General features: G+C 53.8%; 1 protein-coding gene across 2 annotated transcripts; it reads right to left on the bottom strand.

The window, feature by feature from the left end:
• Positions 1 to 1,612: 1,612 nt before the first annotated feature.
• Positions 1,613 to 16,820, bottom strand: LOC144717236 (beta-1,3-galactosyl-O-glycosyl-glycoprotein beta-1,6-N-acetylglucosaminyltransferase-like). Of its 2 annotated transcripts, none has more exons than XM_078592629.1 (2): positions 14,393 to 16,820; positions 1,613 to 5,758 (listed from the first exon to the last, which is right to left on the bottom strand). In XM_078592629.1, the coding sequence occupies exon 2, from the start codon at positions 5,748 to 5,750 to the stop codon at positions 4,377 to 4,379; it is 1,374 nt and encodes a 457-aa protein (XP_078448755.1). In that variant the 5' UTR covers positions 5,751 to 5,758; positions 14,393 to 16,820; the 3' UTR covers positions 1,613 to 4,376. The 2 variants fall into 2 exon arrangements, with proteins under 2 accessions (XP_078448755.1, XP_078448754.1); XM_078592628.1 differs by lacking the exon at positions 14,393 to 16,820 and adding an exon at positions 10,791 to 10,901.
• Positions 16,821 to 17,597: the final 777 nt, after the last annotated feature.

The raw sequence follows: 17,597 nt of genomic DNA, 5'->3' as shown, positions 1-17,597 counted from the left end.
GGCTGTGTTAGTGAGACATTTAACCTGTTAATGTAAAGACATTTAACCTGTTACTGTAACACCAGAGAGTCTAAAATAACTACTAACAAGAAATGTAAATGGGCTTGAGTATTTACATTTCCCTAGACGGGATAATATGTCCCTAGACGGGATGATGCATCCTACTCGAGTCCATTCACATTTCTCAAATGTGAATGAGTGGCTCGTTCTCACGTCTGCGCAATCGCTCGTCGTCTACAAAGAGCGCCCTCTCGCGTCTCGGGTCATTCCAGAACGTGGACAACCGATCGGCAAGGTTGGCTACGTACGGTGCGAAAAAGTCAATTATAGATACATACAGTGCCATAGCTGCCAACATTCAACACCGTAAAAAGGCAGACACAACGCCCACTTCCCGTGTGTCTCTCCACATAGTATATGTGTCTCCACATACTATATATGTCTCTACACATACTATATATGTCTCTACACGTAAAACATAAACGAACCTTTTGCATAAACGTGCGAAGGAAGAAAAGTGTCAGCTTGTCTATTTTGTTATTTATATTCTCCACAACCAATGCGCATTGAGTATTGAGGACAGATGGGAAGGGATGGTTCACACCATCCATCATTTAAGCAATGATTTCATGTTTGTGTCTGGCTTTGTACAAATGACCACCGAGGGTGCAGGGGGCCACCCGGGGAGGTTCCCCGCAGGCCCGAGGCCCCGATGCAGAATCCCACGTGGGGCACCCCCTCACCTCGCTCATGGGCACGGTTGGGCCACGCTCTGGAATAACTCGAATCGCGAGGGGCGCTCTTTGTAGACGACGAGCCACCTCATTGCGTCTCTCACCTGGGGGCGGCGACACCCAGAGACTCCGTGCTCCGATGGCACAAAGGGGGCGGCTCGTTGGTGGTCTGTGATCCATCATCACGATGGAGGCAGCGAGGGTTGGCGGATCACAGAAATGTTGCGAAACTTCCCGACGGGTCCGTTGCGGTGTCCTGGGCGACCACGCCAGAGTGTGCAAAGTTGTCACCCGTCTGGGTCAATCGTCTTTGTTGATGGCCCATTTACGATGAGAACGTAAGCTCACATCTCAAACATGGACACATTTTTAGAATACAGGGCGGTCTTCACACATATCCCACTCGCTGTGAAATGGTTGGATATGCGATTGGGCGCCGTTGGTTATGCGCGGTGCGAAAGAAGTTCGGCACAGAACACGAGGGTCGCACCACCAAGCGTGACTCTGGAGCAGCGGCTCTCAACCGGGGGTACGCAGACCCCTTGGGGGTACGCAGACCCCTTGGGGGAACGAGAGGTCATTTAGAAATGTGTGAAATTATATCATACACGAGAGTCATCGGTGGATAATCACGTGTGAATCTGGCGATATAAAATAACTTCGATTACATTTCACTTCAATATGGTAGCCTAGAGCGGTATAAACAAAACCTTTCGAAACTCATTCATCGCAAACGCCGTGGTCTCCAAGAGGAACGAGCGAACGCGAACAAATAACGTCACGTGTGCAGAGCATCTGTTGATTTAGTTTGTACGCGCTTGTAGTTACAAGCAGCTTGTCACGATAAACCTTACAAAATGGACAATTTTGCTACAATATTGATGTTCATTATTCGTACATTTATTTCTCAGAACCCCGTTGGGTCGGGCAAGGGGGTGGCCACTGCTCGGTAGAAACAGAACTCGACATGGGAGGGGGGAGCAAGAGGAGCTAAACAAGGCCGGGAACCACTGCCTTGGGAGAGAGATTGCACAACGCGTGATCCACATCACACGGCTCGATCCAAACACGAAGCACATCCACCACTGGCGCTGCTGCTGCTGCTGTGTTGACGGCGGTGCACATGCACACTCAACGATATGACTTGCATGATCTTTGTATCGTCCGCTGGTGAGATGAGGCCACAAAAAAGCACGTCTCGGATGGAGGCCAATGAGTATCAAGGACGATGCGTATATCTTTATCAGATCACTTTTGTTTGCATGTTTTGCGACAAGTATGTGTGAGTCATGCAAACGTGATGCCTGCAGAAGGTATCTATTTTGGTGTTTGAACATCTTAACACGCCCTGTTTCATTGCTTGAAAGAGTAAACCTGTGTTTATGTTTCATCGAAGTCAAAACATGTCAATAACACCGCCTCCCAAACCCGTATCCACGATGCCTCTGCAGCGGCCCTCTGTGCGTCGTGGAGGAGGGGCTCACTGCCCGTGTAGTGACTGTGAGTGTCACTGTGTGGTGCCAGGCTTGCGAGGCCACGGCGGATCATGTGTTGGCATTATGTGCAGCCCGCTTACTGGGCGTTCAACACCCGAGTGTAGGTTACGTTATGTTGTGTGTTGAGTTGCTGTAATAAAACGTGTTGCTCCCAAGACAACGTCTGCGACTACACGTGGAACTTGGCCTATTTAAATTACTTTTACTTTTAGGGCTCACGGTGTTATCAACGAATGTGTTGATTCTTCTCCTTGTATCTGGGAGAGGTCAGACACGTGAACAATGGTTGTTCGCGTGAACAATGGGTGTACGCGTGAACAAAGGGTGTACGCGTGAACAATGGTTGTACGCGTGAACAATGGGTGTACGCGTGAACAATGGGTGTACGCGTGAATGGTTGTAGCGTGAACAATGGGTGTACGCGTGAACAATGGGTGTACGCGTGAACAATGGGTGTACGCGTGAACAATGGTTGTACGTGTGCACAATGGTTGTACGCGTGAACAATGGTTGTACGCGTGAACAATTGGTGTACGCGTGAACAATGGTTGTACGTGTGCACAATGGTTGTACGCGTGAACAATGGTTGTTCGCGTGAACAATGGTTGTACGCGTGAACAATGGGTGTACGCGTGAACAATGGTTGTACGCGTGAACAATGGTTGTACGCGTGAACAATGGGTGTACGCGTGAACAATGGTTGTACGTGTGAACAATGGTTGTACAATGACGCTCGCGCGCGCTCCACGGCGCGCGTGGCCGACACTGGGCGCGCCCCCCCCACCTCTCTCTCTCTCTCTCCACGCGTCCCCGCCGTTCTCTCGGTCTCCGCTTGTATTGCAGAGGCCAACGCAAGGTGCCGTATAGCGACAGGTGCCTTCAATAAATACGGTCGTGCTGTTCCATAAACACCTTTCGGCAATTTCGGGTGAATATGAAATTGAGCTGTGGGGCTTCAATGGGCAACGCGCTCGCAACTAAAGCAATATGTACACCGTGCATTGTTACGTCTCGCGGCTGCATGGTTTAGTCCCATCCACACCGCAGGTGACAACAACACACTCACCCCCACTCACCACACTGCAGGTCATAACAACACACTCACCCACTCACCAAACTGCAGGTCACAACAACACACTCACCCACTCATCACACTGCAGGTCACAACAACACACTCACCACACTGCAGGTCACAACAACACACTCACCCACTCACTCACTCATCACACTGCAGGTCACAACAACACACTCACCCACTCACTACACTGCAGGTCACAACAACACACTCACCCACTCACTCACTCATCACACTGCAGGCCACAACAACACACTCACCCACTCATCACACTGCAGGTCACAACAACACACTCACTCACTCATCACACTGCAGGTCACAACAACACACTCACTCACTCATCACACTGCAGGTCACAACAACACACTCACCCACTCACTCACTCATCACACTGCAGGCCACAACAACACACTCACCCACTCATCACACTGCAGGTCACAACAACACACTCACTCACTCATCACACTGCAGGTCACAACAACACACTCACCCACTCACTACACTGCAGGTCACAACAACACACTCACTCACTCATCACACTGCAGGTCACAATAACACACTCACCCACTCACCCACTCATCATACTGCAGGTCACAACACTTCTCTGCTTCTTTCCTGACACTGCTCCACTTTGAAATTTGACCCCATCATCGTCTCTCTTCCAAAATTCTTCTAATAACCTCTCTGAATGCAAGAACTTTGATAAATAGTGCCGTTTGTCGCTGGTCTCTTGACCTTTTGGGCATTTTTTTAGCCTGCCCTAGAAATTAAGAAAAAAAAAATGTCTTTGAAAAATTTGCAAAGCATAGCGCCCCGCTTAAAAATCAGACATCAGAGAATCCAGAGACGTGGCTATTCATGGTGAAGGTCACCGGTGGGGCGAGGCAGCGAGGTCGCCCCACGTGAGTGCAACAATGCGACTTGTAAAGTACAAGCAACGGCACCGGACGAAGCAGGCTTCACTGATGAAAGGCGTAGAGTCGTCGATGTGCCTCGTCACGCGACGTGGCGTGCATCCGCCGTGGCTCACAGAACGACTCTTCTGAAGAGGAGCCATCGAAACGACTCCTCTTAGGCCCCGCGCTCCGCCACGTGCCGGGGCCGCGTCTCCTCGCAGGCGGCTGTGCTGGCGCCGGCCCCGGCACAGGGGCGCACGGCCTCCCCGAGGGCCTTGCTCCTCAGGTGCCGCTCGAGGCAGTGCACGGCCACGTCGTCCACGGCCGAGTCAACCTTGTTGACGAAGAGGTGGTGCTGCCGCAGCGCCCAGGGCAGGTCGCCCACGCCGTTGACGCACACCCAGCGCACCACGGTGCCGCGGCAGGGCGGGTAGGCGGCCCCTTGCAGCGTGTCGCCCTCCATGTAGGACCACCGCACGAGGCGCGCGATGGCCATCATGTCCTCCACGTCGTACTTGTCGTGCAGCGGCGAGGAGCCCGGCACCCCGGGCAGGCGCTGCAGCGTCGCCCACAGGTGCTCGTCGGGGCTGAACGTGTCCTTCTCCCACTCGATGAGCGCCCGTGCCGTGGGGTCGCTCAGCACGTGCTCCACGAAGGCGCGCGTCACCACGATGTACGCGTTCCCGGAGAACATGGGCGTGGGGATGGGCGGAGGGGACTTTCTGACGTGCGTGGAGCGCAGCTCGCCGTCCACGATCTCGTGGCGTATCTCCCAGCGCACCGTCTTGTCCCGCGGAGTGTGCAGGGACTCCATGCTGTTCTTCCCGTTGAGGGTGCGCAGCGCTCGCACCATCTCCAGGTTGGTTTTAATGGGGAAGTCGAGGCCGCACAGGTTGATGAAATACTTCCAGGGCTGCGGCGCCGCCACGAGGTCCCGCATGCAGTTGAGGTCGGCCTGCACGCGCAGCCAGGAGCTGTAGACCACCCGCTCCTGCCGGCTGGCCAGGAAGACGTTGGGGAAACACGCGGCGAGAGCGCGCACCGCCTCCTGGTAGGGCGGCGGCGACTTCTCGTCCACGTGGAGGCAGTAGACGTTCTGCGGCGCGTAGATGGCGCGCAGCAGCCTCTCCAGCATGTCCACGCGGTGGTGGGCCACCACGGAGTAGGCGATGGGGAAGGCCGCCTCCTCCTCGCTCAGCGGCACCGTCACGTACCTCCTGTCGCGCTTGAACGCGTCGCAGTTGCGCGTTATCCTCAGGTAATCGTCCTCTGCGAGCGGGCGCCGCTTTTTGAACTCGACGGTGATGGAGAGGAGCATCGCTTCAGCGATGCTCTCCTCGTCGCCTCGCACCACCGCAGAGCAGTTCACGGGGAAGCGCGGGTCCATGTCCGGCAGCTCGTAGCGGCTCAGGTCCCAGGTCTCCCCGTGTCCGCGCGGCTCCCTGGGCACGCTGTGACTCCGGACGCACACGAGGAAGACCGCTCCTGTGGCGATCGCGACGGCACAAACGATCACCCCCTTTCTGTTCCACTTGACCGCCTGGCCCATGTTTGCGCCTGGAAATTAAAAGGAGAAATATGAAAGCCGCGTTGCTGAGTATCTACGGCTACCGTATCAACACAGCAACTGCTCGCACCGCGAGTAATACCCTGTCCCACCGTGAGTGATGATAGCGTTTGGGAAATTAATTAATGAAAGGTGACACCACGAGCAGAGCCAGGCATGTTTAGACAAAGTAAACAGGCGGCTCATCTCTCATAAAGACAATGATAGGCCTCACCAAGATTCTCCTCCCCAAGTCATTTCATTTTCAGACCATTCGACCGCCAATAACCGAGACCATTTTACATCGCTGCAAAATTAATGATTATAAATGCCTCATCCTCCTCCTGCAGGTCACTACTCGTGTCCGTGTGTCCGTACGAGTGACGCGCAGGGTGGCTCGGGATGACACGATATGTGCTATTCTTAACCTCATTATCGTAATAATCGTCATAATCAACAACGCGCGAGAGTTCTGCACAATAACCACCGCTACCTGGAATTCCCAAAACACTGAGCCGGACGATGGTCATCATTCACTGCTGTGTTTGAGGATAAACATTCCGGTTGAACAACCACCACAGTAGATATGAGAATCGGCTCCGTGGAGTCTCGTTAGCCACGAAGATGCCTTGCGGGTCTCAACCCCAGTCTCGGATCATCCTGACATTTGTTTTTCTGGTCTCCGTGGAACTCTTGGCACCCTGCAGACCCCCTTAGCCTTGACAGCTGCTAGACCCCCGGTTGAGAATCTCCGTCCCTCGTCAAGACGGAGTGTGGTCTGCCGCTGAGCACAAGGCCGATGTGATGTTTGATATTTCGCCGGTCATCCCTTTGCAAGTTTGGCGGAAGCGGCTAGCGGGTGGGAGCAGGAGGTTCTCGATGAGGAGGACACCCTGGTTCGGATCCCACTGAGCCCATGGACTGCCCCCCCACCCCAGCATCCGTAACTGTTGATAATTACAATCCGGCGGTGGCGGGCAACAAGAGGTGCGTTTGTGGCCGCGGTGCCATTAATTACAGGCCCCATCCCGCACCCTGGCGTGGCCAGAGGCTGCTGTGGGACGTGTCCATTGCGCAAGACGAGTTGACAAACCGGCCGTGTGACACAGTCACATGGCGACTTCCGTGTCAATGCCACATCATACTACCGGGCTAGGTGGAGCGGGGAGTTCACGAGCATTGATTTAAGCTACCCCGCGTCTGCTGATGAGACAGTGAATGTCGAAACTGCTCCAGGGTTGTCCTTGTGTTGAACCAACGCTGCTTAAAATGTACGCACTCCCAGAAGGTCGTGTGGCTGATGAGACGTGGAAATCCATTGCTTTAATTGTTTACGTGGCGGGACAGATATGGGATGGGAAGGAGGCTGAATCGTCTGCTTATTTATCTCTCTCTGCGCTCGCTCAAACGAACGCCGCTTTATAGAAAACCAGAAATGGTTGTTCGAAAGAAATGACTTCGCCATACGGGAAGGAATTCCCGCCCGTGTCTCAGTGCACTGCCCGGCGCATCTCCCTCACACACGGTGCCTGGCCACGCTCCGATTCTCGATCATTCCCGTCGGCAGCAGTCCACTGGTACTGCAGGCTGACTCGACTGTCATCACACACACACGTGTACCGGTGCATACGAGTCGTCGGCCCGATGTAAACTGGCCCATGAGCCAGCCCAGACCGCAGACGTTTCGCCAGTGGGAGCCACCCGTGGCCGCCTCGCCACGTGGAACGTTCCGAATTCTCTCGTGCGGCCAACAACGGCGACTGACGCGAACACAGCGCACTGCGTGGTGACGACGAGGGGGGGGGGGTCACTCAGTGACGAGGGGAGTCACTCAGTGACGAGGGGGGTCACTCAGTGACGAGGGGGGTCACTCAGTGACGAGGGGGGTCACTCAGTGACGAGGGGGGTCACTCAGTGACGAGGGGGGTCACTCAGTGACGAGGGGGGTCACTCAGTGACGAGGGGGGTCACTCAGTGACGAGGGGGGTCACTCAGGTGCTGCTGCTGTTGGCGTGGGTGAAGCTGGGTTCTGCCCTGGCAATATGCACAGGAGCCTCCGAATGAGCACGCGTGGCTACGTACGGCGCGAAAGAAGTTCAACATGCAGTGTAGATACACACAGGACGAGTCGCAGGCGGACAAGCAGGGGCCGGGCTGCGAGACGGAATCATTTGGCAGCGCCGCCGTTCACTCTCGACTTCTGATGGTGGTTCGAGTGTTTTAGAACCCCTGGCATGTCACACACACACAAGGCAAAGAGACCCCATATAGCCTTGAGCTCACTGTTGAGACAAGTGCTGTGAGCGAGCGCCTATGGAGGTCGACAGTGACACACGACGGTGATGGGTGACCAGCACCATACCCGGCCGCCTTTGTCTCCCCAGGGGCGATGTTTACGCATCGAATCGGGTACTCGTTTGAGGTCGAGTCGACCTAGGCGTGGGCCAGGACCGGTTGAAATATTCGCGGGACTCGAACTCGGGTCACCGGGTTCGTCGCTGCGCGCACTCCAAATACACACACAGTACATACAGTACATACAGTACATACAGTACATACAGTTGCGCGCAGTACACAGTACATACAGTACACACACAGGACGCACAGCACATACATTGCGTACAGTACACACACAGTACACACAATACACACAGCACACACACAGTACACACAGTACATACAGTAAACACAGTACACACACGGTACACACACAGTACACACGGTACACACACAGTACACACACGGTACACACACAGTACACACGGTACACACACAGTAAACACGGTACACACACAGTACACACACAGTACACACACAGTACACACGGTACACACGGTACACATGGTACACACACACAGTACACACAATACACACGGTACACACACACAGTACACACGGTACACATACAGTACACACGGTACACACACGGTACACACACACACGGTACACACACACTACACACACGGTACACACACACTACACACACGGTACACACACACTACACACACGGTACACACACACTACACACACGGTACTGTGGTGCCACAGCGACGGGGCCGCTCGGCCGAGCCAGGGAGCCGCCCGGCTTCCACCGCCGCACTGCCCCCCATCACCCCCCCCACATAAACACGCACCCGCACCCACGTAGGGCCTCGTGGTCGGGTCACCTACCCTGAGTTTTCACCCGAGGGCCCCCTAGGGGGGTTACCCCACGGTTTCTCAGGGCCAGGGAATTGGACAGGACCCTTCCCAGGCCAAGTAACACTGCGGCGCCGTGGGCGGATTTGAGATCGCACGACCACGGCGAGCTCAGAGAGCCCCGCAGTTAGAAACGCATACAAACACAAACATGGGTCAGCAAGGCAGATAGCTGGGATCAGGACCCGGGACGACTGATTGGTCGAAAGTTCAAAGGCCGGCGGGATCGCAAAAGAGCGGGAAATCCTAGGCTCAGGATTGGTCGAGAGACCAAGGCGGTCGGGACGGGGGCGCCTAGCCTTTGATGTGAATAGTTTAAAAGAAAACGCAGGGGCAGTAGGGAACTCTCTTCTTCTGGAGTTTGGACAGGGGGTCAGCGACGAAGGAGTCATCGGGCGAGCCGCTAGATTGTCTGCAGGACGATCTGAGCGCCGCAAGGTCACCAAGGACTACAGACGGTATCGTGTTGCGCGCCTTACAACACCTCAGAGCGGAGGGTAGGATCCGTAGGAGAGGGTTAGTTCGGGGTAAGGACGAGTAGGAAAGCGGTTTAGCAGAGAGCGCAGCATAGAATAGGGCTACACGGCACCAGAGTGTGGGTTAGAAGCGCCTTGCTGTCCCGCACACACACACGGGTGGCTCGGTTGGTTAGCAAGGGCTAATAAAATCTCGAGCGTAGTAACAAAACCGTGTTGTTGGGTGTTTTTGGAACGTGGTATTAGCGTGCACTGCATTCGCGAGTGTGTGGTCGTTGTACGCATAAAGGCCGTGGTCTCTGTACGATTGTGCGGGTACGGAGGTGTGTGCGTTAACGCCCGGGGAGAGCACTTTTGGTGTGTTGGCGTGACTACGCAGCCGTGTGAGAGGAGAATCGTCCTTGTACGATATTTGTGTTGACGTGCACGCGCGAGTGGGGGAGGGGACGAGTCGTCGTGTCGGCGTGTGCCCCGCTTGCGTGCGCTCGTTACTTGCGTAAGCTCTCGGCGTGCGTAATCGGCGTGCCCAAGGTGCGCGATCGTAACGTGGGCGGCCAGCGCGGCGCAGAGCGGCGCAGGAGTGGGTATCGCGTGTGGAGCTGTATGCGTGTGTGCGCGCACGTTCACGACGTGTGTAACACAGGTGCGCGATCCTAACGTGAGTGGTCAGGGTTGGGTGAGTGCCGTGCAGAGCTGTGTGTGGGTGTGCGCGTGCGTGGTTATCCATGCCTGCTACGCGGACCCGCGGTGGAGGGGAATCCTCGGGTGACGGCTCCCACACCCTGGGTGAGGAGCCTAGCGGCGGTTCGCTTAGCAGCGGGGGGGCGATTGATGATGTTAGTCCGGCCGTTAGTATTATCGAGGGAGGGATCTCGGGGGCTAGCGACCCCCACAGTACACACACACTACACACACACAGTACACACAGTATACACACGGTACACACACGGTACACACACACGGTACACACACACGGTACAGACACACACAGTACACACACAGTACACACAGTACACACTGCACTGTACAGCCATCCACCACGGCAGAATCCCCGATGAGCCCCGCCGCGCACAGCGGCAACAGCCGACGCGCTGACGCCCCGATCGGCAAAGACGACGTGGAGGACGACGTGGAGATCGCAGCTGCGACCCCGCCGCCGCCTCCGCTGCTGCTGCTGCTCGCGCGGGTCACCCGGGGCTTGACCACCCTGGCCCGATGTGAGGTCGTCGTCGTCGTCGTCGCTTCGCATCCACAGCGGCAGCCGCGCGAAAGGAAACGACGAAGCCCCTCCAGTAGCACGGCACGCGTCTCGCACGCGCACACCCCGTGTCTGTGTGTGCGTGCGAAACGTCGGACAGAGGGCCCTTACCTCGCCACCAGGGCCGCCGAACTCGCAGCTCTCTGTGGCTTCTCCTTCAGGGCAGGCGACAGAGCCTGCGAGCTGTGGCCACCAGCGGCAGGTGAGCGGGGAGCGAGTGCGTGCGTGCTACAGGTGATGATCAGACCCCACCTCGAGCCTGCCACCTGCACCCACCCCCACCTCCCCCTCGCAAGGTGACGTTTCGCTCCATTCTGACACCACGGCTCACGCCTTCCTCATCCCTCCAAGTTCAACCAGACACTGGTAAAGTTCATTTCAATTTCGATAATCATCTGCTGTACGTCTCTGTCCTCCGTGTGTGTGATGTGAAGAAGGGCTATGTCATTGACTAATGTGTCCAGTTTAATAATTGCACTGTGGAACAAAAAAAATGTTGTCCCTGGGTAGTGCTATTTTCTAATTGATTATGCCTGGAAGGTAAGATGGACAATTGTTGCTCGGAATTTTAAGTTATAAAATTTGTAAAAATAAATAAATTGTGAAAGTTTTTCATTTTTAAATGTTTTACAATTTCTAATGTTATTAAAAAAATATGTCATATATGAAAAATGTTTCGAGAATCTTACACATTCGTCATGGGTGAAATAAATGTATTTTTGTAGGATGGTACAGAGGGGAAAAGAAAGCCATGAAGTTCGCTATCCCAAGAATCTGGCGGGAACCCACTGACCAATCATGCAACTGCTACTTCTGCATGGTGGACCCTTCCAAACGTCGGAATGTCAAGAATGCACCTGCTATCACCTATCCGGATCTTCCTTCATCCATTGCCCCGGTACCACACTGCCGACTTTAGAAGAGAGCAGCAAGTCAGAGAGCGAGGAAGACGTAGATCGAGATGACAATTTCAGAGGTGGAGCTGAGGAGATAAACCCAGACTACCCCAACCAAAAATACCTCAATGACTTGATCAGATATCTTGGTCTCACCAAGTCCAATGCCGAACTTTTGACGTTTAGGCTCAAGCAGTGAAACTTGTTGGATGCAAGTGTGCAAGTCGCAGATCAGAGGAAGCGTCACCAACCTTTTTGCAGCTTCTTCACCCGTCAAGATGGGCTCTGCTTCTGCCACAATGTGACCATTCTGTTTCAAGCAATCGGAATCGCCTGTAACCAGAATGAGTGGCGCCTCTTCATTGACAGCTCATCCAGGAACCTCAAAGCCGTGCTGCTCCATAATGGTAACAAGTACCCATCTCTTCCCCTGGCTCACTCGGTGCACCTCAAAGAGGATTACAACAGCATCAAGACCTTGCTGGATGCTTTGAAGTATGATGAGTATGGCTGGGCGGTCATCGGAGACTTTAAAATGGTGGCATTCCTGATGGGTCTCCAAGGCGGTTTTACCAAGTTTCCCTGTGATCTTTGCCTTTGGGACAGCAGGAACACTAAGATGCACTAACACAAGCGGGACTGGCCACAGCGGACCGAGTTCTCTGTGGGGAGGAACAACGTCAAGTGGGAGCCACTGGTGGACCCCCAGAAGGTGCTGATGCCACCACTGCACATCAAATTGGGCCTCATAAAACAATTTGTCAGAGCTGTAGATAAGGAGTTGGCAGCCTTCAATTACCTTCAAGACTACTTCCCTAAGCTGTCTGAGGCAAAGGTCAAAGCCGGTGGCTTCGTTGGACCACAGATAAAGAAGATCCTGGAGTGCAATGAATTCCCCAAGAAACTCACATGTAAGGAGAAAGCGGCTTGGAACAGCTTTGTCGCAGTGGTTCGGAGCTTCCTGGGCAATCACAAGGTCGAAAACGATGTGGAGCTAGTTGAGACTCTGGTGAAGAACTACGGCACAATGGGCTGTAGGATGTCCCTCAAAGTCCATATCCTTGATGCTCATCTTGATAAATTCAAGGAGAACATGGGAGTGTACTCGGAGGAGCAAGGCGAGCGCTTCCACCAGGATATACTGGACTTTGAACGCCGCTACCAAGGAAAGTATAACGAGAACATGATGGGAGACTACATTTGGGGGCTGATTCGTGAAAGTGGTTTACAGTGTAATCGTAAATCTCGACAAACTACTCACTTCTAAATCTTTTGTAGTAAATTTTGTATTACTTTAGTATAAATACATGTTAATTTCGATTAATATCTTTTTTTCTGACTTTATGTGAACGAAAATACATAAATTCGCCCGTTTTCTCAATGAAAATAGGTACGTTTAAAAATATCACTGTCCTGGTCACAAAAGCAAAGTTTGTGGGGAATAATAGCCATTTTCTATACTTTTTAGGCATAAGCAATTAAAAAATAACACTTACTACCCAGGGACAAAAATTGTGTTACAGTGTTATTTGTGGTTATGCACCCCTACCAACGCAGCATCAGCAGCATCACCAGATAACGTAGCAGTCCTGTCGGACGTAGGTTACGTGTTTAATATCAATGCGATATGGCATTGACATACAAACCGATGTGAATGGGCAGGAGCGCACGCCGGAGGGTGTTGGTGTTCACAGATGATCTGTCGGGCTCACAGCCAGAGCTAATGTGACACGTCTTCACAATTGGTCCGCTTAAAAACACTCCCGTAACATCGTGGTGCAGTATATGAGGGCTGCTCATTCATCCGCGCTCCATGTTGCGCGTTATCGAGAGAGGATGAGCGATCAGCGACCAACTCTCGTAAGAGTCTATAACCCACCGTAAAGAAGACAAGTTGATGTCGACTTCCTTCTGTATTCCCCAACGACGCGTGCATGCGATACTCGTGTCGTGATGACACCGCGACCACCCTCAACCCGGCGACATCTGCGGGCGCGCATCTTGCGAGGGGTTGGAGGGAGCCCCCCCCCCTCCTAGATTCGTAATGTCGAGCCAAGAGATAGTTGTGACACAACGCACATACAGATGTACAAAGCGATGGTGGGTCGCGGCCTTCCCCCGTTTGCGCGGGGCGTGAGCCTCGTGTCGCGACAAAGCCGGTCGCGACTCCGGGTCGTTGGTCCCGTCCCGGTCGGTGCGGCGGGACACGCCGCGTGTTCCACGCCTCCTGCGACTCCAGCACGTCGTTTGAACGTTCGCCGTCGTCTTGCCCGTCCCCATGGCCTTGGCACACCAACCTTGCCCTTGCAGCTCGCTTTGCCAAGTCACATTTGTCTGGATTTCAAAGCGGACTTGTTCGGGGTAACTTTATTGCACTGAATGTAACATTGACTTCCGTTCGTTCTCTCTTCTCGATATTCTGTTACGCGATTGTCATTCCCCATAATCACTGTACTACGTGTTGTTTTTGGCCCAATTTCTATTTGCCGAGTAAATTTACTTTGTTTCCATGTTAATTGACTTAATCGTGTCGGTGACCCAAATCACTGTTATCGCGAGGTTGTGACGTGGCCGCTCACCTGGTTACGCAATCATTAACTGGACATAGAAAAAAAATAGCTTTATAGCTCATCGGATTCCTCCAGTATAAAAAGAGATTCTGAAACGTGAAAGTGGAACCCAGAAAAAGCACGTGACCGTCCCGGCGGCAGCACAAGTGCGCGCGTCCTCCCCCAGGAGATCCACGCGCTCGCAGCGCCACTCGCACGACCCCTTGGCTCACGCCCTCGACTCGCCCCGCCACGTGCGGGAACCCACCTGCACACCCCAGCGAAGACGGCGTGCGGGTTCCCCACCAGGCCCGGACCCTGCCCACTTCCACAATCCTCCTCTGTGGTGCGTTGGGGCTCAGCGCGCGACGCGGGATTGGCGACGGCTGGAGATGCGAGTGACAGACTCGTTTATTGTCGTGGAATGTGCATACAATGGGCTCGAGCGATACGAGGAGCGAGTCGTGTTGCGGTGGGGTAAGGCGCTTGGCGTCACGCGGTCGCGTGCATCTGCAGTCGTGAGATCGGGCGTTTGTCCAAGTGGTAATCGAGGAATGTAATGACGCAGACTGTAACCATGTCCGTTTGCATCATTGCGAGGGCAGGTGGCGCTTCTGCCGGTCAGTGCCCCCTTATCGTCACTCCCCGTGATCTCAAAGTGCAGCTCGTCTTGCATAAGCTCCGCGGAGACGTTGGCACCACTCCGTGACACCTGCTGGTGGATGTTAATCGGGGCGTGTGTGTGTGTGTGTACTCGTGGAGGGTGCAGGTGTAGGATGGAGGTGTGCAAGTGTGTCGAGTAGCTGCAGGGGTGTGCTGAGAGAGGGGGGTGTCGAATTATGATTGGCGAGGATTCTGCTCGTTTGCCCGTGACAGACCTCACCGAGCTTCGCGACTCTTTTCAAGAGGGTCCACGTGGTGGCAATGGGCCAGAACGACCTGGAAGGAACCAGCCGGAGTGAGTTAGTGCGGATCGAGCTGGGGAAGCGGGGGGGGGGATGGTCCAGATTACCGGCACTGGAGTCTTGCAAAAAATTCCAGTCATGGGCAACCTTTGCTCTGTATGAACTCAGTTTAACTTTTTGCGGATAATTGTTTTTTTTAATTGGACTGACGCAGTCACACAATGGTCTTACTTAATTTTGGAGCTTTCGGTGAGCTTCCCTCTCTAGCCACTGGTGATGGGGAGGCGTTCCGCAGTCGTGGCGCAACGCATATTTATCGGCCACCACAGGTGGAGAGTCCAGCTCTCGGCACGGGATCTGGACTTGGAGCGGTCGTGGCGGTATCAGTTGTTAAATGTAAATGGTGCAAGGTCGTTTAAGGCCTTGTAGGTCAGCGGCAATGCTTTACATTGTACCCAAAACGTAACGGGAAGCCAATGACGAGATGTCATTATTAGTGGTCGCAATGTGCTCACGGGATGACGTTTGGGCGAGCATCCTGGCAGCCGGGGCCAGCAGGATAGGCACCGGTGCTCCTTGGCGTTGCAGAGAGCATGCACGGAATGTTTTGTGGGGTGACGCGATTTCAATCGCATCTTTCATGCCAGGAAGTAATCCACAATTCACGAAGCCTGAATGTGGGCTAGACCGGTCGAGCCAGTTCTGTGTTGAGAAAAGGAGCGGCTACATGCTGGGTGCTGCTGGGCTGCTGGGTGTTGGTGGGCCGCGCGTGACGGATCACGAGTGGTCATCGAGTAGGCAGAAGTTCCGTTTTTTTGTTCATGTTTTTGTTTTTTGTTTGTTGCGGTTGCACCCGATTCAAGAGCTGAATGGCTCACAGGGCTATACCTAATAAATGAACTTGAACTTGAACTTGAACTGTCAAATGAAATCGTAACCAGTGCGATGCGATCCATGTTTGATTTTGGCCCAGGCTACGCAAGTGTTTTTAATGCCAAAACGTCAGGTGGTGGTGGTGGAGGGATGACGATGAGACTTTGTATCGAAAAACTCTGTGGCCTCACACCCACAAGCAAACGGTTTCTGTCTGTATTATGACATGGATCAGAGCTGGTGTCAAACAACTGGAAAATACATTATTGGCATTTGAGCATCAAGTATCTGAGATGGATGCTGGGAATTTCGCGAAAAGACAGAAGCAATGCATGTCGGGAAGAGAACGTGGCAGGCGAGTGGTGTAGATGGGATCCGGTGGGCGAGGCCGTTGTGTGCAGGATGGGGGAGGGCCGATTACCGAGACAGGCATCAGAGTGGTCTCCATGAGGGAAGAGAAGATCTACTAGCAGATGGCGGTAGACGACTGTCAGGGCAGATCTTGGCGGCCGCGTGTTGACTGCAGCAGCTGTGGGATCTGGCAGCGAGGTATGGGTGGCATCGACCTCTGACCATGACGACATCCTGGTCTTGGAGATGGGATGGTGCAGTTGAAATATGACCACCTTGGAGCCCCCCTTATTACTCCGGTTACACCCGCATTAAAAAGAGGACCCGCGGGAGAGTCGGATCTTCGCTGTGCTCACCGTAGGGAGCAGTAAAACAAATTAAGTGAACATCTGGGCGCGAGGTCACATGACAGCTTCCAGTCACAATCCCTGCGGAATAAGAACCGAGCGCCACCACGAACCCGACCTATAACAATTCACCAACACCAAGTAAACGGTGACCCCAGCACGAGCATAACTATAAACCCCCCACTCAAAACATTCCACTCGACCCCAAAACACAACCTAAACATCCTCATGTAATGACGCAGACTGTAACCATTGCGAGGGCAGGTGGCGCTTCTGCCGGTCAGTGCCCCCTTATCGTCACTCCCCGTGATCTCAAAGTGCAGCTCGTCTTGCATAAGCTCCGCGGAGACGTTGGCACCACTCCGTGACACCTGCTGGTGGATGTTAATCGGGGCGTGTGTGTGTGTGTGTACTCGTGGAGGGTGCAGGTGTAGGATGGAGGTGTGCAAGTGTGTCGAGTAGCTGCAGGGGTGTGCTGAGAGAGGGGGGTGTCGAATTATGATTGGCGAGGATTCTGCTCGTTTGCCCGTGACAGACCTCACCGAGCTTCGCGACTCTTTTCAAGAGGGTCCACGTGGTGGCAATGGGCCAGAACGACCTGGAAGGAACCAGCCGGAGTGAGTTAGTGCGGATCGAGCTGGGGAAGCGGGGGGGGGGATGGTCCAGATTACCGGCACTGGAGTCTTGCAAAAAATTCCAGTCATGGGCAACCTTTGCTCTGTATGAACTCAGTTTAACTTTTTGCGGATAATTGTTTTTTTTAATTGGACTGACGCAGTCACACAATGGTCTTACTTAATTTTGGAGCTTTCGGTGAGCTTCCCTCTCTAGCCACTGGTGATGGGGAGGCGTTCCGCAGTCGTGGCGCAACGCATATTTATCGGCCACCACAGGTGGAGAGTCCAGCTCTCGGCACGGGATCTGGACTTGGAGCGGTCGTGGCGGTATCAGTTGTTAAATGTAAATGGTGCAAGGTCGTTTAAGGCCTTGTAGGTCA

Source organism: Lampetra planeri, chromosome 3 (assembly GCF_965212315.1).
Source record: "Lampetra planeri chromosome 3, kcLamPlan1.2.h2, whole genome shotgun sequence".
Lineage (NCBI taxonomy): Eukaryota > Metazoa > Chordata > Hyperoartia > Petromyzontiformes > Petromyzontidae > Lampetra > Lampetra planeri.
Note: the sequence above shows the minus strand (reverse complement) of the source record. Positions and strands in the feature narration are given on the sequence as shown.

Bases quoted from the DNA above. Each gene is read 5' to 3' on its own strand.
- LOC144717236 (XM_078592629.1), bottom strand. From the start codon at position 5,750: ATGGGCCAGGCGGTCAAGTGGAACAGAAAGGGGGTGATCGTTTGTGCC.